This window comes from Siniperca chuatsi, linkage group LG7 (assembly GCF_020085105.1).
Source record: "Siniperca chuatsi isolate FFG_IHB_CAS linkage group LG7, ASM2008510v1, whole genome shotgun sequence".
NCBI classification, from domain to species: domain Eukaryota; kingdom Metazoa; phylum Chordata; class Actinopteri; order Centrarchiformes; family Sinipercidae; genus Siniperca; species Siniperca chuatsi.
The window spans coordinates 27,351,303-27,379,028 of record NC_058048.1 but is presented as its reverse complement, the minus strand read 5'-3'; the positions used below and the strand labels follow the sequence as shown (position 1 = coordinate 27,379,028).

The 27,726-nt window shown below is 39.8% G+C and overlaps 1 protein-coding gene across 5 annotated transcripts in view; it reads right to left on the bottom strand.

Moving 5' to 3' along the window:
- Nucleotides 1-645: 645 nt before the first annotated feature.
- eml2 (EMAP like 2) overlaps nt 646-27,726 on the bottom strand; it is a 36,000-nt gene continuing 8,919 nt past the window's right edge. For 2 of the 5 annotated variants that reach the window (XM_044202148.1, XM_044202149.1), the window contains exons 2-23: nt 21,996-22,226; nt 21,236-21,353; nt 20,447-20,545; nt 12,738-12,766; nt 11,899-11,940; nt 11,530-11,659; nt 10,752-10,901; nt 9,604-9,673; nt 8,561-8,671; nt 8,305-8,400; nt 7,979-8,113; nt 7,699-7,798; nt 7,263-7,417; nt 6,428-6,553; nt 6,114-6,245; nt 5,907-5,974; nt 5,075-5,163; nt 4,832-4,929; nt 4,336-4,423; nt 4,044-4,139; nt 3,432-3,562; nt 646-2,520 (exon numbers count right to left, since the gene is read on the bottom strand). In XM_044202148.1, coding sequence (XP_044058083.1) covers nt 2,395-2,520; nt 3,432-3,562; nt 4,044-4,139; nt 4,336-4,423; nt 4,832-4,929; nt 5,075-5,163; nt 5,907-5,974; nt 6,114-6,245; nt 6,428-6,553; nt 7,263-7,417; nt 7,699-7,798; nt 7,979-8,113; nt 8,305-8,400; nt 8,561-8,671; nt 9,604-9,673; nt 10,752-10,901; nt 11,530-11,659; nt 11,899-11,940; nt 12,738-12,766; nt 20,447-20,545; nt 21,236-21,353; nt 21,996-22,226 — 2,420 coding nt within the window. In that variant the 3' untranslated portion in view covers nt 646-2,394. Of the gene's footprint in view, nt 2,521-3,431; nt 3,563-4,043; nt 4,140-4,335; nt 4,424-4,831; nt 4,930-5,074; nt 5,164-5,906; nt 5,975-6,113; nt 6,246-6,427; nt 6,554-7,262; nt 7,418-7,698; nt 7,799-7,978; nt 8,114-8,304; nt 8,401-8,560; nt 8,672-9,603; nt 9,674-10,751; nt 10,902-11,529; nt 11,660-11,898; nt 11,941-12,737; nt 12,767-18,337; nt 18,483-20,446; nt 20,546-21,235; nt 21,354-21,995; nt 22,227-27,726 lie in introns of those variants that run through there. The other 3 variants (XM_044202147.1, XM_044202150.1, XM_044202151.1) reach the window with 3 other exon arrangements.

The following is a 27,726-nucleotide window of genomic DNA, read 5'->3' as shown; positions in this document are numbered from 1 at the left end:
TGGAGCTCACTATACCACTGCTATATGACATTATATTTCAACCTCTGTTCAACAGATAGTTTCAAACAGCTGAGTTTTTCAAAAATCTTTTTCACCCGTGTCCTCCCTGGCTGTCCATATATATTTCTCTCTGTTTGACTTTTAAATGTAGGTGAATGTTTTTTTAGCTGCTTATTTATGGAAACAGAGAGGAGGCGTCACACCTGGGAAATTCACAACACCAACCTCCTGCTGCAGGTAACTGAGCGAACTGAATGCTCTTTACTATGCACCCATCCAGATTACCCTGACTGCTCTGGGTTTTTGAACCAGCAACCTTTGGCCACAAACTGACTCTCCTCTAACCACCACACACATGTTGACTGTCAATAGATCATAGAACTGTCCCCACAACATCCTCCCCCTCAATTCACCATAAACTGTCCCAGTTTTTACTTTTAATTTAACACCAAACTATTTCTGTTGAGCTGTTTTAAGAATTGAGCACAACAGGATTTATTGTATACAGTAAGACATTCATCAGGATTACCCATATATTGTTTTTAAACCTTACTTTACCAGGACCGTCTCTTGAGATCAGGGTTCAAGGGATCTCTTTTCCCTTTTTCCTGCCAACTTAAAGGAAGAAAAATAACCTCCACTGAGTAGTACTTGGGTAAAAACTTTATTAACAAAACAGAAGGCAAAGCACAGCTCAAGCTCACTTCCACAGCACAACAGCCTACATTACTCTTCTGTCGATCGCTAAAAGTGCCACAAGAATAATAATAGCATCCATCATTGTTACAGTTAAATATTAAAATAACACAGCCACTCGGATATACTGCATAATACATATATTTACTCTATAGACCTTTGCCACGTTAACAGCATCTACAGGAGGAGGGCAGCCTCGTTCATGCTCATTTACTTGCATTGTAGCGCCATCTAGTGCCTTCTCAGCACAGTTACAGCAGTAGTACAATCAGAAACACAGCAGCCCAGACGGGAGGTGGCGAAATGAGAGGCTCGGGACAAAACAGCCACTTTGTACTGTTTACAATCTCCAACAGCAATCTGTAATACTCACAAACAAGCTGCGCCACAGTACCTGTAGTTTGGAAATCAGGCAGAGGGATGTAAAAGTGTAAGATAACAAGGCAATGGGGTTATAGTAAGAATTAAAAAAAAAGGTGAATACCACTCATTTTAGGAATTCTACTACAATCTCCTTTTGCCCCAGGACAGGTCAGTTAGTTCTTCCAAGCATGCATCAGTCTTTCTTAAAGCTAGACGCTAAAGGACATGAACATTGACTTTAGAATATCACATTTTGTGTTACTACATCCCTGCAAAAGCTCGTCACAAGTTTCAAGGCTTATCTTTGTAATTTCTGGCCTCAGGAAAGAGCGGTGCAGGAATCTTATACGCTCACCTGGGGTGCAGAAATTACATAAGTTCTTAAAAGGGCCATGTGATTTTGCATGTGTTAACCCTGTTATTTCAAATCATGTATACTTTACATCACAGCCCACCATTTTGCAAACCAAGCTGCTGTTTTATAGATTAGAAGTGTATTTTTTGTTCATTTTCAAGAATACATTGGTTTCCATGCATTCAGTATGATATGAAAATCTATAAGGAAATATTTTAGTTGAGTAATCAATTACAGTGAGCATCGATTCTGCATTATTTTGTGTCAATCTTACATTCTCGTTGGGTGGTGATGCTGTTTTAATGTAGACTGATTTGAAAAGTCTGTACTGCATTAACACATTCAGCTGAAACACGTTTCAAAAGTCTGCTAATTGATATTCATACTTTATGGAAATGAATGGAAACCAATAACTGCTTGGAACGGTAGGGAAAATACCTTAATATTAAACCTCAAAATATAACTATAACCCTAAATGTGTGTAGCATTCATTCAAAAATGGTCAACAAAAATGTAAAGTATACATGATTTGTAATTAAGGTGCTAAAACCAGCAAATACACTTGTCCCTTTAAATAGGTGGTATTCCCATTAAAGGGGGTCAAGATAAATACAGTTTAGGCACAGTTAGTACTAATGATAAAATCATAGGTTTACTGTGTTGCAGTAGTTAATTTTTTTGGGAACAGTTAGGATTCACTTCCTGCATGGCAGCAAGTCATTTTCTCTACATTCTATTACAAACAGCAGGACACTGAATAATATTCCATTTATTACAATGATACTCATTATCTCATCCGGTGTGACATCTGTGGGTCGGTCAAGTTGTGTGTGTTTTTTTTTGTATTTTTTACTTTCCAGTAGGCACAGAGGAGATACTGCCCCCTGGTGGCAGGAGGATAAAACAGTGAAGAGGTGACAGGGGTCAGAGAGGATGCTGGTCCCCGCCTGTGGATTAGAGATGTGGATGGATAGCATTTCCTAGGCCACCACCCACTGCAGGATGCTGGTGTCTTTCCCGCCAGTGGAGATCAGTTGACTGTTGTCGTGCAGAAAGGCAACATTGGTCACGTGACTGCTGTGGCCACCGTACTCGTGGCTCGGAGCCTGTAAACGTGAGCAGGGCAGAGGGTCAGCAGGGTCAGCTGTTAAGCTACGCTAGTGTATGGGTTCTAATTTAGGAAAATGCTTAACGTCACTGTTGTTAATATCTTTCCTGTCATTTCAATTAATTAGAAACAACTTGTAAATGTGTCTGTAACGTTGGTTACCAACGTTTTTGGACCACTCTAAATGAGGAGGTAGCATGTAGTTTGTTTCTTTTATATATATATATATATATATATATTTATTTTATGAGAAACCTTGGGTGGTCCTGACAAAGACTGGGCAACACTGACAGTGATAATAAAACATTTGACGGAGACAGAATTTTAAGAAAACCACTGTAGAATGCCAATTTCTGCATCAGTATCAGTTTTTCATGGAGCACAACTGTTACTCCCTTGGTTTTAGTCAAAATGTTATGTAAAAAAACGAGTTTCATTCCAAACAACACCACCTTGTAACTATTTACAGCTTCTGAGTTTCTGTGCTAATGGCAGCCAGCTTGTCTGAACGGATAATTAAGTTTACAGCTCCAGTTTAAATGGCTTTGGCTGAAAACCTGAACAGCCTAAATGTGTTTGTGAGCACAAAATAAACACCTGGCATAAATTGTGCGCATTATAGGTCTGGTCAGGTGGTGATGTGATCTTGTGGTTGAGTTATTTCTGCTGAGCTTTCATTGTGTTTCACAGTGTTCATTAACACGTAATCACAATGTAGAGAGGAAGAACAGTGTGTCTGCTCGCTCTGGTGTAAAAGGTCTTTGCAGAGCAGAGCAAATCTCAAAAACAGTGGAGGGATTAACTGTTGGATAGCTGCAGGTCATAAATATGCCAAAGAAAAAGCAATGTGTATATACAAAAACACAGACACTGACGCTGATGTGCTAACAGTGTGTGAACATGACTGACCCTTGGTTGAGAGCAGGGGAAGGAGAACAAGTGCACTTTGCCAAAGTCATCGGCAGAGGCCAGCAGGGATCCATCATGTGACCTGCACACGGCGTTGATGTCTGTGCCGTCTGCTCCATCTGGCCAAATTCCTGTGTGTGTGTGTGTGTGTGTGAGAGAGTGAGAGTGAGAGTGAGAGAGAGAGAAAGAGAGAGAGCGCAACAACAGTCAAACATTAAGATTCACTTCATGTTATTTCATTTCACATTTTTCACGTTTCAGGCTGCAGCAAAATGCAAAATGCTGTGCAGTGGTTTGATCAAAGGTCCATCTGGACATTTCTCCACCAACAGAACTGACAAGTCAAAATTTAAGAGAAGACAAAACTGTTTTCCAAACAGCTGTGGGTGGATGCTCATTGGCTTAGTGCAGCTTTATGCTTTTTTTGCTTTTTGCGCTCACTACCAGTTGCTCTGAGCATCAGCCAAGAAACCCAAAAATGCACAGTATATAAAACTACATGAATTTGATCATTTACCTGTTGACACTACAGGAAAAATCAGGTGGGCTCACAGGCTGTAGATGATCAAATCACAGATGGATAAAAAAGTCAAGTGAGTTTTATCGACCTACCAAAGGTGTTGAAGCCCAGAGTGCAGGTGGAAGTGGCCCACTCCAGGTTGCGCACTGTATCCATGTTAGTCACGTGTTTACCACCAGATGCCTCCCCTGAAGAAACAAGCAAAAAAATGTTCGTCATGTTCTGTGATGCACGCAACAAGTCAAAATGTCACTTTAACTTTTGTCTATCTTTGAAACAAGAGTGACTTGAGGTTTCATATTTTAGCAGAAATTCCTATATTGACAATAAAATTAAAGGGTAAGCTACGAGTGTATGTGAACAGAGACAAGAGGGAGGACCTACAGAAGAGGATCTCGTAGTCTCCTGAGTTGGTGACGAGGTACTGGCTGTCTACTGACCAGTCCAGATGGGTGACGAAGCTGGAGTGGCCCTGGGGGAAAGGGAAGAGTTTATGTTGCTTGAATAGAGATCATACAGTGTATAAAGGGTTCATTCCAAACACGCCATTTTGGAGAAAATGTGATTTCTCGGTCAGTGTGTTTTAGTTTTGTTAAAACTGTGAAAAAAGAAGAGGCCAGATTTTCTTGTTATTCATCTAATTCTAGAGGGGAAGTTTTATTTAAGTACTTCAAGTAAAACTGTCAATTAAGTTCAACAATAAACAAACAATAACAATAAAGTTATTCATCTTTCAACTTCAGTTATGTAATAGAGTTGTACATAAAGAGCCCCCAAATGGCCAAAAAAAAAAAACCCTGTTGCTATATTTTTCAAAGCTTTCAGACAACTGAGATGTGAAATGTGAAAAAGGGTTGTTATTTTAGGAATGTATACTTACAGTGCATTTCCCCACACGGCTGTACTTTCGGCCATTCTCCGTCACAGCATAGATGTAAACAAAGTTGTCATGGGAAGCAACGGCCAGGAAGTTACCGTCTAAAGGCACAAGGAGCCCAGAGTAACAGTGTTATTGGCAGAGTTAATACAGTACTGAAACATGTTTCTGAGCCTTGATATACCCGTCACTGTGTCTAGTGTGTGTCTTTTATGGATCAGGTTTGGTGACGTGAACATGTTTTACCTGGAGAGTACTTGATGTTGGAAATGATCTCATTGCCGTCTGTGTGCATAGAAACAAGATCCCGGGTGTCAGTGTCCAGCACCAACCACCTGCAACACACACAAACAAACACACGTCAGAAATCCAGGAAAAATGCATCACAGAACCCAAAATGGTGTCTTTTAGTTGCAGTCCAAAACCCAAAGATATTTACACTATATAAAACAGAGAAAGCAGTGAAGCTTTACGTTTGAGACGATGGAAACAGCAAATGTTTGCTTAATAAATTTTTTAAACGATTATTCAGTTATTGTTGTCCATTAACTTTCTTTTGATCGACAAATAAATGAATTGACGAATTGTTTCAGCACTAATCTAATGTAACATGTTTCCACAGTATGAAAAAATAGGAATCTGTAAATCAACCACTGAAGCTTCTGTTAGTTGATTATCTCTGATCTGATGTTTTTTTGTACTACAAATGTATTTGCAAAAGTGTAGAAATACAATAATAATTGTTATCAGAGTAGTTGCCACAGCTACATAGGTTGGGGTAGCACTCTATCATATGTTGTATTCTTAACGTCAAAAGGAAACCTGTTACCTCATTACTTTTGTTGTAATGTTAAATTGACCAAAAGGAACAAACCACCAAGTCAAAGATTGGAAATATACTTTGCCAATAAATATAAATAAATATAAACTCTAAATTCAGTAATCCCTCTCACAGTCAATCGCTTCACACGCTTGCTGCTTTAACAAATGGTTAGTTGTCGTCTTGTATAATAGTTGTTCCGCCTGTTGTGAATGTTGTGTTTGTGTTTAGTTTCTGAATTGTAACTGGGAGGCCAACCTTCCAGTCATGGTCCCCACAGCCAGAACAGCCCCGCTGGGATGGAAACCTGCAGACCTCCCTGGATCCTGGAACACAGGAGGAAGCAGAGAAGAGGATGAATTAATTCATTTAAACTATGACCCTTATTATTGATGATAGAATTGTCTAATCCTCTTGAATTCTTTGTTATAATTTTGTTATGAAGTGATGTTAAAGACCAGTCACCTCGATGGTCTTGCTCCAGAGGGGCTGATGGGAGTTGGTGTCCCAGAGGTGAACCTGTCTGTCCTGGGAGCAGGTGACAAACTGCTCCATTGAGGGATGGACGTCCAGACCCCACAGCTCATCTGTGTGACCCTGTAACACATTAGATTTCTTATCTAATACACCAGAGACCACTGCGTTCACTGAGTTAATGTTTATCAGCACCTTCCACTATAAACAAAATGATCACTGTGCATTTTTCTTAAACCAGAAACCTGTGTGTGTGTGTGTGTGTGTGTGTGTGTGTGTGTGTGTGTGTGTGTGTGTGTGTGTACCTGTACAATAGGAGTTAATGTATCAGGGAAGGCAGCTCTGATGACGGCGTTCTTGGTGGTTCCTATGAAGAGCTCTCCGGGTTTACCTTCAGCCAGAGCCCGAACAGGACCGAACGACTCACCCACCTGGACACACACACACACACACACAGCACAGACTGAAAGAAAGCTCACGTTCCTGTTAAAGCATCTCACACACTGTATAGATCAAGACAGAGCTCAAAGACAAGAGGACATTATATGTTACGATGTCCCCTTTTATAGGCCCAAACTATTATTTTTTTACCATATCAACTGTAGATATTTTTAAATTTATAGGACTTTTAATTCATTATGAAAAATAAAAAATGTGTGTGTATTAACTGATCATAAGTGAAACAGTAGGCCTCTACTACACTTGCAACTGATTATTGCCATGTAATGATGCTGTCTTACAAGGCACACAGCAATAACTCATTAATTTCTATTTCAAAGGTCAAATGTAATGGATAGTGTTTATATCAGTACACACTCAGTTAGTGCAACTGTAAATCTGTTACTAACAATCACACTGGGATTTATTTACTAGCACCACAAGCACCACCTACATCTTTCAAGGGATCCTCCAGGGATCCATTGGATAGCTCCAGGTGTTCCCAAGGAAAAATAATTATAATTTAAACCCACTGATAGTTTACTCAGTACACTGAGAGAAGACATAAGACTGAATACAAATCTCATCAAATTGAGCAGGTGTGGCACTTTGACTTGAAAATGTCAAAAGGGAAACTGATTCTCTCCTCAGGATTATTCTCATTGTGCCTTTGACATACACAGGACACTTCGCTTCTCTCACCTCCATCTCAGCCTGTTTTCTGTAGTCGTGGTCCCACAGCACCACCTTGCGGTCCTTCCCTCCTCCAGACACCGCGGTGCCGTCCTTTAGGACACAAAGAGAGAAAATCCCGCCCTCGTGGGCCCCTGACACCTGCTGGCTGATGCGGTTACCACCTGTCAGTCAGAACACAAACTTGATGATGAACCCAGGGAACATTTTCAGTTTCAAAGTAATAATGGAATGAATCCTCCAAAAATAAAACTGCTTGTGGTCGTGTTTAGGTAGGTAGCACAACATTTTTTATAACATCTAAATCATATTATTACATGAACAGCACTGCTGTGTTAACATTTTCATACTTCAGTGAGCAGCCAGTCTTTCAGTGTTTGGAGATTTAATCTCTAAATAACTTGAACAAAAAGATTGGGATCATTGTGATTCATTTATATTCTACCTTTGGCCCAGACGTAGATGTTTCCACTGGAGTCTCCTGTGATGGCGTCTCCATTCTCAGCAAACGCCACACACAACACATACTTTGGCTTCTCGTGTTTCTAGAGAGAAGGTAGAATTTATTGCAAGACTGCTGTATTACACTGCATTTGTTTTAGCTAGCTGTACATAATAAAATAACAATTAAGAGTATTTTCCATCACAGCGTGGGTTGCTAAGGTTTACTTGAGGTAGGAGGGTAGTGTGATACATTTTTGGAGCAGTTGTTATCATGGCCGTACCTCGAACAGGCCCTGTCTCTTGCTGAGAGTGTTGCCCTCCATAGTCCAGAAGTTGATGTGAGATTTTCCACAGGTGACAATCAGGTTGGCATCCATGGGATGAAACACAGCAGCCAACACAGAGTCATTGGAGCACTGCAGAGACAGGAGGCATGAAGATGCAAACATGTTTCAGATTCATTTAGTATTCTGAGAAGAATTGTGTATATGCTGGTAATCCATACGGTTAGTTAATTAAAGTTTAGAACCAAGAGATAGTATCAGTAATGATACAGCTGTATAAATGGGATCAGGGTCAGATGGCCAAAGGTTAAGGGTCAGGGAACCTTGACGTCAGCCAGTTGCTTCTCTTTCTGCCAGTTCCAGACCGACAGGATGTGATCGTTGGCATCGTCCACAGCGCAGAGGAAGGCGCCGCCGTTCTGAGAGAAAAGCAAGGAGTTAGATCTTCATAAAAGCAAAAAGACAGTTACATGTATTTATTAAAACTAGAAGTCTTTTGTAAATCACTGGCCAGTGCCTGACTGAACTTTGCACAGTGTCAAACACTCAGTAAACTCTACAGGATTTGAAACTGCTTACCGACTTGGAGAAAGCCACACAGGTGACTGCTCTGTCGAACACTCCCATCCCGATCACATGGAGCGTGTTGAGACTCACAGAGTCCCAAACACGAACATGAGGAGCTAGCAGCTAAACAGGTGACAGAGATGAGATCAGACAAAGGAACAGTGTGTCAGACAAAATCATTTGATAGGTAGAAACAAAAAAGTGGGATTAGATAACAAGGAGTTTTTTTACTACTTTCATTTATACAGAATTTTTGTTTCATGCAAGATTATTAAACTCCTTACTCCTCATGCTAAAGCACTTTGTAAACAAAACATGTTTTTAATAGGAATTTTACATCATATACAATGCTGCAAGAAAAAACATATCTACTATTAAATTTAAAAAATGTTTTTACTAATTATTTTAGCAGTGAGTAAAACATCCTCCTACAGACGTAGAAAAGGTTTCAGTCGTAGTCATCTGGACACTGTTTTCAGAATCAAGACGTTTCGGCTCCCATCCGGAAGTCGTTCTCAATTGTGAAAATGGTCTGAGAACTCAGAAATTTAAGCTACTCTGTGTTGCTTAGGCCCTGCCCTCAGGGAGGAGTCTTCCTGAGTGTCTGCTGTTTACCCTACCTAGTTTCACCTGAAACTGACCTTCTTTTGTTTCCATGATGGCCCAGTAATCAGTAATCAGGCCTATTGTTTTCTGGCTGCACCTCCCTCATCACTGTTAAGTACCTGATTAGCATATGATTGGCTTTATCATGGTGTTAATACACAAGTTGAATCTCAGACCACCATTTGTGTTTAAAGAGGGGTTTTCTTTTTTCACAAAAATGGCTTCTTTGACTCCTCTTTCAAACCAACTCTTCCATTTCTGAGTTCTCAGACCATTTTCACAATTGAGAATGACTTCCGGATGGGAGCCGAAACGTCTTGATTCTGAAAACAGTGTCCAGATGACTACGACTGAAACCTTTTCTACGATGGAACACTCCTGGACGAATGAGGGACTACACCGTCTCATCCTCCTACAGAGTTTCACTGTAAGTGTGGTTTTCACAGTACCTTTCCATCTTTAGAGTTTCCAGCCATTTGCCCCGTTGCTATGGTAACCCTGTCAGGATGCACACTCAGGCTAAGAAGAGAAAGTATAAATTATTACTTCATTTTAATTTTTTTCTTTCTTTTTTTTTTTCTGGCTTTTATGGAAAAAGGTGAAATGCCAGAGGGGTGTTCCACTGCAGATTCAACCAGCTGATTCAGATTCCAACACAATGAAAATAAACATCACTTTGAAAGTGGAAACACTAAATGCCGTCATAACTGGAGGCGTTTTCTGGATTTGCTATGACTTGCTGCTGTTTCCATGACAGAAACAGTTTTCTTTTTGGCCTCTGACTTTCATAAACAAGGAAGTTCAAGGACTGACGGGGAGTGGAAAACATGTTTTTGGAAACACATTACTGACACTTAGCATCATAAATTGATAACAAATAGACAAATTCTGTGATTATTTACTTTGGAAATGTAATTACAATATTTACTGCAGTATAAATCATACTGTCTTTATCACAACAATGTTGTGTTTCTGAATTTAAAAAGACAAAAAACTACAGTAGTTAACACAGGATCCTTCTCATAACAAGAAGAGGAGAACTCAATATGACGCTGTGGGAGAGGAAAACATGACTGTTTCCCTGTAGAGATGAGTAGATTTCCCAGTATGCCTTGGGTGGATTCAATTTGTTTACATCCCAGAGGCTCCAGTCACAGAGCTCATTCAGGATGTCAGCTAGTTCTCATTAAGTAAACCAAAAATCCCATAAATGATAAACACACTCAGCTGCATGAAAAAAGAGTGATGAGCATTTTAAAAAGTCCTTGTCTAGGAGGAGTTCATGAGGAAGCTTCTGTGAAATATTAGAATTTTAGGTTTGACTGAATAATAGAAGTATTGTGTATGAAATAATTTCAGTAGATAGATACAGACGAATTGCACGCAGCATTTGTAGCATTTGTTTCAACAGTGTCTGTTGAAAAGTTGTGACACAAGAGATCAAGAGTCACTCCTCTGTATAAACAAATGTTTCCATATCCTGCTGTCAACTCTACTCACACTACAACTACTACTGCTTTCTGTGCCCTGTGTATTATTCTTATGTTAAATATCAAATACTTGGAAGACAACTCTTATCAGCCTGCTGTTTTCTCACCATTTGACATCGTCGTTGTGGCCCAGGTAGTGTCTCTGCTGCTGTTCCTCGGTGTTGTACAGCACCACCACAGAGGCATTGAAGTAGACGATCTCCCCTGTGGGCAGCAGGTAGAGGTTGGAGCGGCAGTCACGTCCGCGGTAGCCATACCTGGTCCACGCTAAAGTTAGGGAACAAGATGAGTGGACAAGATGGACAGGACCAGCGAGAGAGAACATTCGATAATTTGATGCTCTTTACCAAGGTGACTCTTCAGGACTGATGCTTTTTCCGCTTTTACAATTTTTAGAACAAGAAGCCAAGAGTACTACTCAAGGTTCAGAGCTGCATCTCCCAGAATATAAAGGATCATATATGTATGATGGAGAAGTTAAAGCTTGTATGACCCAAAGTTTATATTTTACATTTACTGCCAAATAACTATATTTAATTAATGGAGACTGGCAATTATTTAGGTTTCTATCCATCTGTCTGTCTATCTATTCCAGGGGTTTTCAAAGTCTGACACTCAAACACTGAACAGTGTAAATCACACAGAATCTAAAAATACAGTATGCGTATTATTCACCATTGATCATCTAATTCACCTCATGCTGTATCTTTGCCTAATGTCTCTCCATCCGCTTTCCCTTCAACTCTCCCACGCCTCCCCTCACAGTTTGAAAAACCTCTAATCGAAACAGGTAATTCATTCATCCACTCACTCCTTATCCATTAAAAAAAAAAACTGTTTCTGTCTTTCTATTTCTCAGTTTCCCTCTCCCAGTCTGAAGGATACACCCACTGCAGCTTGAGCTTGCGGTCAGGTAGCGCCACCTTGTGGTCAAGGCTGTAGCTCTCCCTCTGCTGATCAGGGACATGCATGGTGACAGGACGACCTCGGAGGAACATCCTCACATAGCCGTCCTCTGGAGGAAAAGAGCGGCGGAAGAAAAATAGGGATGGTATGGTTAAGTGGTGAGAAAAGGAACAGAAACAAAAGTCAAGCTGCAGAGACAAGTAGAAGAGACAGAACAAGGAGGTGACGGTACACGTGTCTCTTTTTAGAAAATAACAGCACTGCATTAATTGAAGGTTGTGAGAGTTCATAAGTCTTCATTTAAACACAGACACACACACACACACACACACACACACACACACAGACCTGACTTCCATCTTCTTTTATCCTGTGGCTTCATGTTGAGTTCTGAGATTTAAAAAAAAGTAGGTTTTCCTGATGCGACTCTACAAAATCGGAACAGCTGACGAAAGAATTCTGGCTTCTTGAAATCTAAAATCTCACATATTTTACAGAATAAACGATGTTCAAATCCTGCCAATAATTTCTTTAAACGTACTTAACTGACTACAGTCAAAAGGTATACTGTGTCATTGTGAACTTCATTCGTTATGTTTCCTTTCATTTCTGACATTTGCTGTTTTCTGGAAAATTGCTGGTTGGCATTCTCCAGTAAAACCAAGCAGAGGAAAGAACACAGAGGGAAACCTTTGGTCTTCGCTAGTTGTAATGATCAGACGAGCCATACACAGACAGAACATGGGTCTGCAAAGCCAGTCCATCAGTAACCTTTAATTAACATGGATGCTTTAGAAAATAAAAACTAGCCTCAGATTTTTGTGGTTCTTCAGTTCCTCCTTTTCAACACAGCAATAAATGATCAGTTCTTTTACTTCAGATTCAGAAGCTTCAGAAGTCAGTATTTCTCAGGCTCTTTAGTAATTCTAATGGATGTTCAATATTTCCAATGAGAAATATTTAATGGTTCAAAAAGACAGTAATAAAAATCCTTCAAGAGTACTTCAAGGACTCCTGAAGGCTAATTGAGTTTCACACATTAGAGGCTGCTCATCCTCTTCACAACAAATTAAAATGTGACAGTAATGGGAAGTTAAGACATAATAACCACTGCAGTCTTAAAGTAGACACTCTGAGACTTACACACACAAATACAAAGCATCATGGGGTAAAGAAAATCCTCTTACCTGCATTGAAGGAGCATTCTTTGGATTTGCTGAAACAGAAATAAGAAAAATCTATGAAATGTCTCGTGTGAAGATTGTTATGATTTAGGGTCAGCCAAAATGGAAAAGTTGTTTTGCACCAGCAAGTACATCAAACAATACACACTAATATTATATATATATATATATATATATATATATGGGTATGAAGTGTTTTCCAAAGCTCCTGAGACTAAATTCCATAACGTCAGGCATCAATTATTTATTCCTTGCTCTACAAGCTGCAAACCTGACCGCTCACTTTCACATTAACTGGACAATAGGGATGTTTGGATGTCTGTGGAAGAGCTGCAGAGCACAGAGTCAGCAAAAACACACAGGCCATGCATCATATAATCAAGACCTGGAAGACAGATCTTATCCTCCTGCAATTCTTGTTTAAGATGATGGACTAGATGCTTGGAAATATAGTTTGTCGCTGTGCATTTGGGATTGGTGCGGGACTGAAGCTGGGCGCTTACCGTCAAACTCAGCCATTTTTCCACACTACCTGGCAACTACTAAGGCTCTCGATCGCTGATGACACAGAGATACCACGTGATACCAACGTTGTTATCCTATTGGCTCACAAGCCTTGTTAGAAGTAGGATTAATTCTCAATCATAATATTGTTTTTATAAAAAGCGATTTTTATTCCGCACCTTTCTAAAAGTCTTTCTTAAAATGCTGTGGAAATCATTTTCCCTCCTGACGGCAACAATTATTAGAGGTAATTTGTTCAGGCTTCAGAAAAATTATGATGTCAGTTTTCAAATTTAATCCAATTAATTTCAACTCAGTTAACTTCTCATCCCCAGTAGGGCTATTTTGCAAATTTTTGCTAATTGAGGAGTATTAAGGCCTTCATTATGTCTGTTGATTGTGCCAACATAGTGCATATTTCTTAATATATTTCCTCCTCCTCCTGGCAAAAAATAAAAGTGCCATGTGTAGTCTGTTGTGTGCACTGGACAGTTGCGATGGGTATCTAAAGGCAACATGATTCATACACAATGAACAGACAGTGGGAAGACTGGGGGTCAACAGGGGCCCACAGCTCATTTTTGCCCAAGGCTCCTACAGCCAGTTAATGCCACCCTGGGCTTACGTCTTCTTTATTGGGCAAGACACAAAGATAGACAAGACACAGCTCTGTTTACCTTTGATGAATAGAGAAAATTAATAAAGTACCAACTCTTTAATGTGACTGTGTACACAGGTTGATAAAGAGAACAAGTGTCTTTGATCGAGTCAGCAGACACAAAGCAAACAGAGAAGTCCTAGTATCGGTGTATCCACACATGAAATATGACACTGACTATAAGTTAACCACACAGTGAATGTAGTGCTCAGCCAAACAGTGTAACAGAGGAGGATCAGAGCAAAGATGAGAGAGGGAAGTGAGATAGAGAATCACTAGTGTTAACAAATGTCACATAGAAAAGCTAAACGAATTTATATAAAAAAGTTGGTTAACTACTTTAAATTTAAACTGACAAACCAGTGAGTCAGCTCCTTCGTCTAAATCCATAATTAGCCCTGAATCAGCTGTCCGTCAACCAATCAGAACTGCCTGCTGAGCATTTCAGTGCATGCTGACCACAACCTAACCTGTCAGGATGCTGTCATCCAATCAGATTAACAGGATGTTGAAGTGCTGCCTCAGCTGACAGGTGGATATCACCATGGCAACAGCAATAAAAGTAAGGCTTGATAAGACAAAGGTAATTTGAGGGCTTGTCTCTTCCTGCTCAGCAACAGGAGAGTCTGGAACCATGTGTTTGACTTTCCTGAGTGTCTTTGGAAGCAGACACAGGAAGGCTGGAGAGAAAACACAGCACTTTGAGGAAAACTGCAGTGGCTTAGTGTATGAGTTTTTGTTGGTTTCTATTTGTTTCAGATTTTAAAACCTATGCACCGGAGACAAATCTCCTGACAAGGAACAAATCCACAAGATGCAAAAATTGCGTTTATTTATAAATCATGTAGTAAGAAAGTGACTAGTGAAGAAAGAGATGAAAGTGTTACTGTCAGAGGACCACGACAGGTTCTCGCCTGTCAGTGCAGACAGGTGACAAATAAGGGAGAAACCTGAATAAATCAGGAAATAATAAACCCTGTGGGTACTACATGATGAAATGACAAACTGAGGAGAGATGCAACTTCAGGTAGTAAGCTATGGAGCACTGTTTTTACAAATGGGTCCCTGTTTTGTTTATTGTGCACGCACACGAGGATGCAGGAAAACTCAACAGGACACCTTTAAGCACCAGGATGAACCACGTGTCTACTTTTCCTGACATTTGCTTAACAGGGAGTTACCTGAGAAAAGCCTTACAGCACTGACACATCTTTTTATATAAAGTAGGTTTGCCACAATATGTTTTACAAATCAATAAAAAGGGACACAGGTAAAAAGAAAAGAGAAGAATAATTATTAATCATAAAAGATCAGAGCTTGTATGTGTGTGTTTGAACATAAAACAAAGCATCTGAAGAAGATTAAAAGACAGAGTAAACAGGCGACTGATCTGAGGACCTGACTGGTGTCTGTTGTGTCTCTGGGCAACTGGAGGAGATCAGGCAGGGTTTCGGCTTTTTACAATAACCACACAAAGGCCTGTTTGTCTCTTGAACTGTATGTTTGTGTGTGAGTGTGTGTATGCGTGGTCTGCCAGAAAGATGAGGTGTGGCCCGGTTCTAGCCAATGAGAGAACAAGATTGAGCCAGTAATTAGTGCAGGGCATGCTGGGTAACTGGCAGTGACAGGGCAAATAACTGTGGATCTAAAACCCGTGTGGCTGTAGTCCCAGTCACCAGGTTTCCAGGGAGAGGGAATGCACAAACAGAGCACTTATTAACATGCAGCACTGAGTGAATTGTTGGCCTTTTCTGCCTGCCTGCACTCTGAAAACACAATGGGTTCTTGTAAGAACCAGAGGGGACTAATGAGTGCCAAAGACCCTTCAGGGTAGATCTGAGAGGTGTTGAATTTGTGCTCAGTTCAAATTCAAAATGCAGCGCAGCTTGCTGTCCTAATCTAAACCACTCACTGACCGGTCCAGTTTCCAGCTGCTTGGCTGGAAGCGGCAGGAGTGTTTTATTGAAAATGAGACGGCAAGATCTGAGATGGCCTCAGAAACTTTTTAGCTTTCCAAAGATCTTTTCGAGTTCTAACTTTTCGACTGTCTGCCTGCATAAGGATTTAAGGACCGCGATGTAAGCAATTTATGAAGATTTTATGTAACTTGTGTGTTAGCTTGTTTGTTTATCATATTTTGAATGTTTTAAATTTGTTGAAACATGACCATTTCAGTGCCTTATGCTTGTTCTTGCATCATATTTTGACAACTGAAAACATTATCATTATTATTATTATTTTAATTAATGGTAGCTGTTTTGCTGACTTGCTAAATATATATAAATACAATCAATTAAATATTGTTCAAGTCTAGTGTGCGCAATTTTACTTAATCAAGCCTTCAGCTGACTTTTGTCCAAAACTTACACAAGGCGCAATAATACATTTGCCTTACATTACATGATTACAAGATATTCCTCATCACTGTATTTCATAAGTAAGGGGAAAGTGCTTCATCCAGCTGGGTGAAACTGCAGCGACGGATGGCGTAGTAAATCAGTATTTATCAGTGATGCAGGCAGAGAGAAAATGAATGTTGCGCTCTGACTGATGGATTGTGGCCCTCTCAACTCAAGTGTGCGTCCACTTCCTGGTCCATTATGACTGAAGTACTGCAGTGGTTCAGTTAATGGACACCAACACATCTGATCAGCTTCAGCTTTTTGTCCCATGACACAGAGACAAAAGGAAAGCGAAGGATAGAGTGAACATGATAGAAATCTTTTCCTGATTCCTTGTATTTGCATTAAACCAAACCCGTATGGCAAAACTCAACTTTGTACAATGCTCTTAGATTTAAATGGTTATTACCCTTAACTTTAAATGTACTTAATATTAGATGAAAAGATATGCAGTCATAGTGATTTTAAACCAGTTCATTGGGGCAAAACCTGGTTTTAGGTTTTAGGCACCTGGTGCAAAATGCTTCTCTGCAGTCAGCGACGTGGTCAATATGTTTGTTGCATGTTAAGCAGGAGGTTCAATCAATGTTATTAGTGGTTTTGCTAGCTGAGCAGAATCGGTAATCGTAACATCAGTCCCATAGCTGCATCAGCCTCCTGTCTGTGGTCACAATGCTGCAGGGTTTGCAGTGGGTTTTCTTTTTTTTTTTTTTTTTTTTTGGGGGGCACTCAGGTTTGAGAAATTAATGAATTAAATGAATTAATTATAATCCCTTTGGAAAACCTTAACATTAATGTTAAACAAGGTACAAATGTGCACCAACCAAGGCAGCACATGCAAATAAAACTATGATGATGGTGATGTGAAGCAGTTTGCTCCACATGAAAAGCATATGTAATATTCTCATTTTTTTGTGAACTTCAATCTGTAATATAAAGCAGGAGCTCTGTCCTGTCTGCTGCCAGAATCAATCAGATTTAAAAGAACAATCAGTTAACTGACAGAACTGCTGAGCACAGTGTGACTACTCTCCTGTCGCTTCACATTCACTCATCCCACTATGTGTGTGTGAGTGTGTGTGTTTCATAACTGGACAGAAATGTGACGTTTGTTTGAAAAGGCGCATCAATTCATTCAACATGTGTCCCGTAATGAGAAAGAGATCCACTTCAGAGAAAGCACCGTATTTAGAAAACACTTCATTGTGGTTTCAATAAAAGTCATATTTCAGTTTTTTGAGCAGAACAATGAATGAACAATGTCAAACATCTGAGAGCGTCCTTAATGAACAGCAGGTTTCACATAATACAGTACAACTCACTTTTCCTTCCTTGTGTGAACCACACAATTACACTATGACTAAATCTTCTCAAAATGACACAATTTAGTATTTTTGGTTTTCATCAGACCTGCCTTTTGATATTTGATCCACGGTCCACTAACACAACTGGCTCTTGTTTCTGTTGTATTCACGTTACTTTGCTGCAGCCCCTCCCCACTGCCCTGCAGGTGGGAAGCCTACTGCATCAAACGGTTTGCGTGACAACGCTTTCATAAAACAACACAACTTCCTCAGGCTGTCGTGCAAGCTAGACCTAAACGGCTGACTGACTTTTTTTTTTAGACTGAAAATAACCAAACATTTAAGATGGTGTAGCCTGAATGCATTTTACAAACCAAACCACACAGCACTTCATTGTGCAACCTATAATCTATTTAAATATTAGTCAAACAACAAATGAGGGCCTAGCTGGGTGTGACACAAAAGTACTTTTCCATTTTTTTTCTGAAATTCATCCAGTTGACTTTAAAAGCGGCATATGTGTTTTTAAAATTGCTGTTACCATCTAGCCATCCAAAGACTAAAACTACATACTTTCCTTCATAAAATACATACATTTACTTCATTTTTGTGCTACAAATCTGTAAGAGCATAAGACTTTCTCTTACAAAAAGTTTTATAAGTAAATCCTCTCTGCACACAGTCTCCCGCTCTCTCTGTTAATCACTGAATGTCCATTGTAAAGCAACTATTTACCTGGAAGATCTCTTCATGGCTGCAAGGTTTCCGTCAGAGTAACAGTCAACAGTGGTGAGAAGACAAGAGTGGTTCCTGTCTAGTGCAACTGCCACAGCAACACACAGACTTCCTCCTTCACTCGGCAAACCTTTAGCTCAGCCTGAGGTGGCCCCATTATCCAGTCAGAACACATTTCCTGGCTGAAGACCCATCCCCTCTACCCGGTAACCACGCCCCTTTTACCAAGAACAGTTTGAAATCTGATCCATCAGCAGAAATACAGGAGAGAGACGGAGAGGGGAGAGGAAAGGAAAAGAAGAGAAAGAAAAAGAAGAGGGAAGAGGAAAGCAAAGGGGAAGAGAAGATACGAAAGGTAACGGAAGAAAAGGAGGAAAGAGGAGAGCAGAGGAGAAGAGCGGAAAAGGAAAAGAGGAGCAGAAAAGAAAGAAAAGGAAGTGTGAATGTTGATTAGAGAAAGAACAGCAGAGAAAAGTGGAGAAAAGAAGAAAGGAGAGGAAGGAGGTTTAACTGTTCATGAGAGAAAAACACCACATGAAAAAAAGTAGTGCAGAGGATGAAAAATGAAGAAAGAAAAATGGATTTAGAAGTAAGACAGCACACAATGAAAGACAGACACACTGATGAAAAGAAAAACAAGAAGAATGGAAAAAGTGTGTGTAAGTATGTATAACCAAAGGAACTTCCTCCGGGTTTGTTTACAGATGACAGGTGACCCACGTGTTGTGTTCACTTGGCTGTAAACACGTGGATACTTCACTGTCTATCAGGCTCATAGCTGCGGCATCGCAGAGACCAACAGCACGTTAACTGCAAAACGTAATTCATGGTGACATCCGAGACTTACTGCAGGCGAACGGGAAGTGCTGACTGTGGAAGTGTAACAGCGACACATGATGATGAGACACATCAGACGACACTAATGATGATGATGTGCAGAATCCATCTCTCTCCTCTCAAAAACAGTCTGAATAATTGAAGCCTCTCACACATCCTGAGTGTGCTTTAAACTTGGGAAACTAAGCCATCACTCAGAGCCCCAGCAGCTCCCACACTGAAGGCTGTACACGATAAATGACCTCATCAAAATCAGATACAGATGCTGATTAGATTGGGGAGCAGAGGCAGTTGTTCCTCTTACTTTGGCTTTGTCACTAAAAGGGTGTATTACTGTTGGTATAATGTGCATGTGTACTCATTTTATCCATGAACGGTTTAAAGATACTGTACCTACTGTCATGATACCTAAACATAGTATAATCTTACCATTTCTTTCAATTGTATTTACATTTTTAATTAAATTTATTTAAGTTAAAGTAACAGAGCAGCTTTTGAAACAATAAGAATTTGATGGCCTAAAACCAGATGAGTTAACATCTGAACTTTATGGGTTCCATACTAAAACTACAGTCTGACCACAGAGATAGTTTTCCATTGTAAATGCTTTCTCTTAGTACCGGTATCTTTAATACTTCATCCATCTATTTTCAATACGTACTTCTCAAGGTCATGGGGGGACGGAGGCTATCCCAGCATGCATGTGTAGAGCGACAGGTCACACCCTGGACAGGCTGCCAGTGTATTAAACGTGTTCAGAAATCTGATATCTAAAATCTGGATATCTAAATATCTAAAATCTAAAACTAAAATAACTTCATGTTAGTCTTGCTTTAACCAAACACTCTCACTCTTTTTCTTTCTGCCTCTGACTGGCACGCAATGTGTTCAGACTGACTGTGGTCAGACTGTGTGACAGTCTGGTCTGTCTACAGACAGAAAGACAGAAGAGAGAGTAGAGAGGTAAGACTGCTCATTACAACAATCTAAGGTAACCCACTGAACTCCTCTGCAACCCTGCTGACCCACGCTACACAAACGTGTTCTCTGAGCTTGTTAGAGGCAAAAAGAGGAGTTTGTAGATTGTTTTCATGGCGACATCAGATACAGTATCATGTGGTCTCTGTTACATCTGCCTTTGTGTAAAATGCGATTGATGTTTTTCTGGTATCACAGAGTAGTAAGAAATGACTCAGGAAGGTATTAGGAGGTGTTCATGATTTTGGGAACACAGTGTTTAATTTACACCATCACGTTGGACAAGGCTGTTACCTTTTGCCTCCGGAGGAGCTGGAGGAGGTGGTTCGACTCCGACTCTCTGCTCCCATCTCTCTCCTCACCAGGGTGAGACGCTCTGTGGACATACTCTTCCTGAAGATGAGGAGAGGAGAGGAAAGGAGATAAAAGACGAGTAAATGTGTTTAAGAGAAATCAGTATGTTCTGACATTTGAAACTTATCTTTACCCTTCTTCACCTCTACTCCCCAATGCCACTGCTAAAAATAAAGTTACACTACTAGTTAATTTCCCTGGTTAGATGGGGGTCTTATAAATAAAACTAGGGGTGACAGGTGACAAAAATGAAGTGTGAAGGAATGTGGAAGATTGAATAATCTCGATGACAGCAAAAAACTCACTGGTCATTTACCTTTTATTAGCAAAATGACAACCGATGCTGACAACAGCAGCAGCATTGTTTTCATTTGGCTAAAAGCCTGGTGCCCATCTGCTGCAAATCATGTAAAATCAGTCGTCAGATTTCAGCTCTGTGTTTTGGGCAATGTGGACAAACAAAAGGAAATAAATAGAAATATATGCAAATAAATAAATAAAAGTAAGTACATCACATTTTGTTGTGTTGCCTTGTGGAAATCTGTGTTCAAAAAACTTTTTTGCTTCAGTTTCTTTTTGTAGGATTTACAAAATTGTGTCACTCTTTCACCGCAATCGCTGTGAATTTCTGTCACCACCATTACTAGTTTGCCTCTTTGCATCTCCCTTCTGAGATTGAGTGTAAATATTTGTGGCAGTGTTTCTTTTTTCCTTTAGTGTTTAGTATACCTCTTAATGGACTGTAGCACCTCCTTCTTAGGAGAGGAAGGGGAGGAGAGGAGGCGTTTCTGTTGAACGTAGCCGTTACTCAGATGTCTGGAGGGAAGAGCCTGCAGGAGCTGACGCACTGAAAGGTAAAACATTATCATTTGCTACAGCAAAAGAGGAATTGACAGATGTTAACAAGTTTGTAAAAACAATTATGTACAAATCAGTGTTAAAACTAAATCTGAGACTGTCCCTTTGCACTGTATGTGAGATAATGTTGTCCCTGTACTCTGTGACAGTATGAGCAGTAAAACTTTAATTTGCTGTGTTTCTAGATCCATGTCACCAAGGACAATTAAAGATGTTGTGTATTTGACCTTGAAGGTCTGAGTCTGACACTGCAGGTGCGGTTGAACCGTCCTCAGTGGGGAATAAAATGACAGTATAATCTCATAAAGGTGTAGTGTTGACAGGACAGCAGCTGTAGCAGTACAGTGATTTATTCCCCATTTTGACAAAAATAAGACAACAATTACTTTAGCATTCAACAACTATAGCTCATATGAGGGTTTGACAGCATGGCAGTGTCTCAAGGGACATGTTGTTATTGAATGGTTGCTCAATCACAGTGGTACACACGCATTTATCTTAGAATATTAACATAAAAACAGCAGGAACATGTTTCAGCTTTACAGAAATACCGATGACACATGATGACTAATAAGAAAACTAGGAACGGGCGCAGGACTTGGGCTCTCTTTTCGCCAGTTACCTTACTTACCCTTGGTAGGTGGTGCAGAAGCTGTGGTGGCCAGAGGTCTCCTACCAGCAGCATGGACGCCTCCTGGTTGCATCCCCAGGCTCTGCTCCTCGCAGTAGCCCAGACGGCGCAAGGCATCAGCAAGTGCTGCTTTCAGCAGCTGGATCTCATCCTCCTGCAGCTGCAGCTTCTGCTCCAGGTGGGAAACCCGGTCCTCCATGTCCATGTTACTGCTGGCCGACACCGTGTCATCTGGACAGAAGAGAGAGTTTAGATTTTAATTACTGGGACTTAAAGCTCACAGTGCAGTTCACAAGAGGTCACAATGGTCACGCGAGGAGTGGAAACAACATTCATGTTCATTATTAATAAAAACACACTGTGGTGACTACTACAGTTTAGCACCAGTGTACAATCTAGTACAGCACAGACAATTCTGAAGGGTCTTAGGTTAAACTAAATTACATCCTGTGGGAGTCAAGTGCAGTACAACACTGATAAAAGTAAGTAAGTTAGTGCTTTACTCAAAAACACATCACATGCAGCTTTAAACATTATCAATAGAAAACGCTTGATTTTATGCAAGTGCAGTGCTGAAAGAAAACAGCAATGAGCACTTAATGATGGCTACAAAATGAAGATTAACAGCTTGACTTCATTTATGGGAGAGAGAAGAGATTATGAAGCTGTGGGTGTGCATCAGAGAGAGTGTAAGAAAGAATAGAAAAGAGTATAAGAACCATGAGTAACTGCTGGATATTTGAACATTTGGGTATAAACACAAACAGCCGTTTTAGGTGAGTGTGTCTGCTACTGCTGTTGTTGCTTTGTGAATCGGTGGTTTTGAGTTTCTCAGGGGGCATACAGGAAACTTGACTGGTTTTAATAATTTAGACTCTGTGTGTGAGTGTGAGTCACAGAGTCGGAGAAGGAAAACAACACCCGATACCAATTTGTGTAGTTGTTTTGTATGGACAGCCTGGGAGAGAAGAAAAAAACCAAAAACCCCCCACACAGAGCGATGATGGAGACAGAGTTGCCGACAGAGAAACAAAGCTTTGTCCTCTTCATTACATCGTCGTGCATTAAGATTTAAAAGGTGCCCTGTGGAGTCTTTAACCCCCAGTTCAGCTATGGAGACATTTTTTGATTGGCCCCATTTTGTTTGCAACACCATTCCTGCCAACCCAACTGCAGAGGGCAGTAATGCAAATGTGAGAAAAAGAAGATTGCTAGCTGATGTAAACATGGATGTAAATGATGCAGGTTTCAAAATATTTAAAAAATGTGTTTTGTGGAAGGTAATACATTGGACATGTTTGTTTGGCCACACAGTGTGTTTTGCTAAAAAATACTGATTGAAAACAAATATTTACAAGAAAGGTCCACAGGGAACCTCTGAATGTCAAAAATACTAGAATTTAGTATTTTTCGTCTTTTTAACCAGCAGCAGCATGGCTTTACAGATGGCAATGTCGGTCAGTCAGTCGACATGAGTCAAAATTTTGTGCGGACATTCACAGTGCCCAGACGATGAATCCTACTGACTTTGCTCATCTCTCTCCTCTAGCGCCACCGTGAGGTTGACATTTGTGGTTTTGAGTGAAATATCGCAACAAATTGTCGTGGAATTTGTTACAGACCTTCATGTTCCTCACAGGATGAATTATAATAACTTGGGTGATCCTTTGGCTACTCATCTAGCGCCACCATCAGGTCAAAATTTCCATTTGTCCAATACTTTGGTTTAGGACCAAATACCTGCAAAACTAATGACATTCCCAGTGCTAATTAGCAAATGTTAGCATGCTAACAAGCTTAACGAAGAGAGTGAACATGGTACATATTAAACCTACTAAACATCAGCATGTTAGCATTTAGCTCAAAAAACCACTGTGCCTTAGTACAGCCTCACAGAGCATACAGCATACACTCATCAGTCTTAATCACTAAGTGACCTCTGCACTTTGACTTTTTGTTTCCCAAATTAATGTCTGGACCAAGGTATGGCCACTTGCAAAACTTTCCAAAATAGTGAAGGCTCACCGCACTCATCCTGGTTGAACTGCATTTCAACCAGCACAATCAGCTATTTGTGATATTTATTGTTATGTATGAGCTAAAGAGCTGCTGTTGATTCCAGCCCCCTCACATCCTTCCATCCTCTGCCTTTATTCCTCTCATCTTGAACTCTTTCCAGCCTAATCGTCCACCATCCTCCCACCCACGACATCACCGGAGGCTGGCTAGATTATCTAAGGCAAACCGCCCAGTGTGGATTATTAATCTGTGGCCCACATTAACAGATTACAACCTGATAGAGTCAAAAACAAGTTTCTGATTGGACAGAACATCTCAACTCTTCATGCGTCCCAAATTCTAAACCCTGTCCCTTCTCTGTCATGAAGCCAGCTCAGCAACAACCATGTCCCCGTGATCACAAATATAGATATAATAAAAACAGATATAGTTACACCTTTTAAATATTAAACCAACCCAACCGAGAAAGAAGTTATCTTCTACTTGAGCCTTGTAAATCAATACTGACAGTGACAATTATCTGTTCTAACATTTAGGAGGTTGCTCCTTGGTCACAACTACACAAATAAAATACCTTAAATGAAGTGTTATTTTCTTTACACATTCATAACAATAATAATGTTTGCTAATTCATTCTTTATTCAAAAGCCTGATGTATCTCAAAAGGCAGGGCCTGATCATGGTCCCGTGAGGCCCCTGGGCAGATCTTCTGATTATCTTTATGATATAAATGATCTGATTCTGATGCTTGCCAACCCTTTTGATTTCTCTGCCGCTCTCCCCGCTGGTCTCCTGAAGTGATTTTTTCCCCCCACATGATGAAATATCAAGATCTGCCCATCCACTACATTTATTAGAAATAGTATCATTGCTGTTTGTTTTTGTGTTTTGTAAATTACGTACTTATTCCACATATTTGTCAGTTGGGATTTTACAGGTCACACTGCTTCAGCACAAGCCAAAACAACGCTCCCAGCATGCATCAGTCCAGCGCTGTTAGCTGAGCCAAGGGACACAGGCAGTACTGTTACTGTATCACATCTTGCAGTCAAATGAGAAAGGAAGGGGCCATAAGGAAACAAGCTTCAGATTTACATACAGAAAACAAGCTTAAGGGAGATTTGCATGGCAGAAGTGCCTGATGGACCAGCAGCATAATGTCAGATTACCTCAAGCCTTCGTCATTGTTTCTCTTCTTAAATTTCTCCAACTTTCTGCTAATTTATCTGATGTAGTAGAATTTAATTGAATTGTTCATAGATATTAATGTTTAGATATATATTAATTCATTAAATCCTGGTATTCTATCCCAGAGTTTCCATTACAATTGAAAATGTGGGTTCGGTCTCCCTTTTTTAAAATAGCTGCCAGCTTCTAAAAGCCTTTCATTAGTTTTCATTAAGGTCCAAGTGCTGTTTCAGAGTCAATGACCCATTTGAATATTAAAACTCAGATAAATGGAAATTGGCTTTCCATAATTCATTTACATTAAGTAAGTATTATTTCCATGGATGTTTTGTAAAAAATGGTAAAATGATAAAAAAGGTAGTGATGTCTCACCTCCTGAATATTACACAAATCTCCCACCAAATCTCTTCTTACTGTCCTGACTATGTTAGCTACTCACATAGATGATGCAGAAAAACCATCACAGTTGGTCACAGTAATTCAAGAGCAATCCAACTTTCATCTGTGGGAGAAATCAAGCACTTGTTTTTTTACTTTAGCTAGTATAGAAAAAATGTGTCTTTCTTATAATAGAATACAGGTGAGGTGTAAAAATCAACAGGCAAAGGGTGCAAATAATTAAAAACACGAACTGAATGAGTGAGCAAAAGAGAGAAACAAACATAAGAAAGTCATAATTGAAGTAGAAGAGGACAGATTGTAGGTGGGAGGCGGAAGGAACAGAGAACGAGATGGGAGTAGAGAGAAGAATGATTAATGTTTAACTAAATACGGCAATAATCTCGTTCAACTGCTGTGACCATTAGGTACACTCAATTGAACAGAGAAACAGAAACAAAAAAGAGTGAGGAGGAGGCCGGCGGAGACAGCTGCAGAGATCAAATCTGATCTGGAAGAGACTGGAAGAGTTTTACTATCCAAAGACTATTCACTATTTCAGTGATGTTGATAGGTTTTCATTGTAGTGAGACCCCAGAAAATGTGTGTTTTTTGACAAATTGTAGAGTTAAACTTGTGTTTAGGCATGGGTATCATTAGGAATTTATCAATATTACAACTCTTATCGGTATCTGTACTAAATAACTGCTTTAATAAAAAATCTATTCTTTCAAAAAAGAATAAATTCAGAACAGGATTAGAATGTAATATTTTAAATATAACTAAATGTTGTTTCTAGAGCAGCAAAGTCACTATATAAACTCAATAATATCTCACTGAAAACAAGTCTAAAATGTCAATAAAATTAATCATATTCCTGACATATTCCTTATTAAAGTGTATACATACTGTATTTAGTGGGGCAGTTACCTTTACTACTATACTTTTTAAGTTGTATTGTGAGATAATCTGAGCATATAAAGTACAATAACTCACTAAACATTCGGACGCTACACTACAAAATGGCGCTATCCACAGCGAACAATTGTGGACATAGCATGAAGGTCTAGACGCTAGAGTCTAGCGTCTAGACAGCTTTGTTTTATGGTTTGTTTTATGGTTTGACTAGTATAGTCTAGCGGCTAGACTATACTAGTCAAACCATAAAACAAAGCTGTTAATGGATAAAAAAAATGGGGAGACATCTTTGCAATGTGTTTGCTACTAAGATCTTTAGCACTAGTGGGGCACAAAGAGGTAAAGTTTGCCCTGAGGGTGGGTCAAAAGAGTTTATCCTGTGTGCCAGTCGAGCTTGTCAGGCTCAGTTTTATGTTGTCAGAGTTGGACCAGATGTCATCAGTCTAAACTGGATTTAAGCGGAATTTTAACATGTTTGCATGCAACTTCATTTAGCATGAAATGTTTAACATACACTCGGTTGTATGCTTAATATGTTTATTTATTGTTTGATATGTTACACTGATGTATGTCTATGTGCAATGCTGCTGACACTGAACTGAGCTGAACTTTTACCATGCTGTACCGAAAACAAAATCCACGACTCTGGTCATGTGGTCATCAAAGTGAAGTGAAGTGATGTTACGATGCTAACTTCTGTTATGTAATATTCGCAACTTCAACTTTATTGTCCCTGGAGGGGAAATTTGTCTTGCAGCCTGGGGAAACTCACACAGACTTGGACAGAAGATACATAAAACATAACAAAAACACATAAAACACATGATATAAACCTGTAAAACATGTTTAGTTTGAGTTGTAACATGCTAACACTTAGCATGTTAGAGTATCTTTCTTTACATTTAACTAAACATGTTAAATGTTATATACTGAAGAGAAAAAGCAAGAGAGAAAAAGGATGCAGAGCAAGCGAGGGGAGAAGAGAGACAGAAAGAGCAAACAAAGATGGAGAGATCAGCAGGGTTCACCTTCATCTCCTCTACTGTCAGGGCACCTGTTTAAAAACGCTGCAGAGCCTGCTACTTTTCAATTTGCCCTTGAATAATCTCACGCACACACACACACACACACACACACCATAACAACAGTTACACCTCAGCAGTATTCCATTACTCTCCTCATAAACCAGAGGCCACATCTATTTGATATTCAGCAGGCGAGACATACA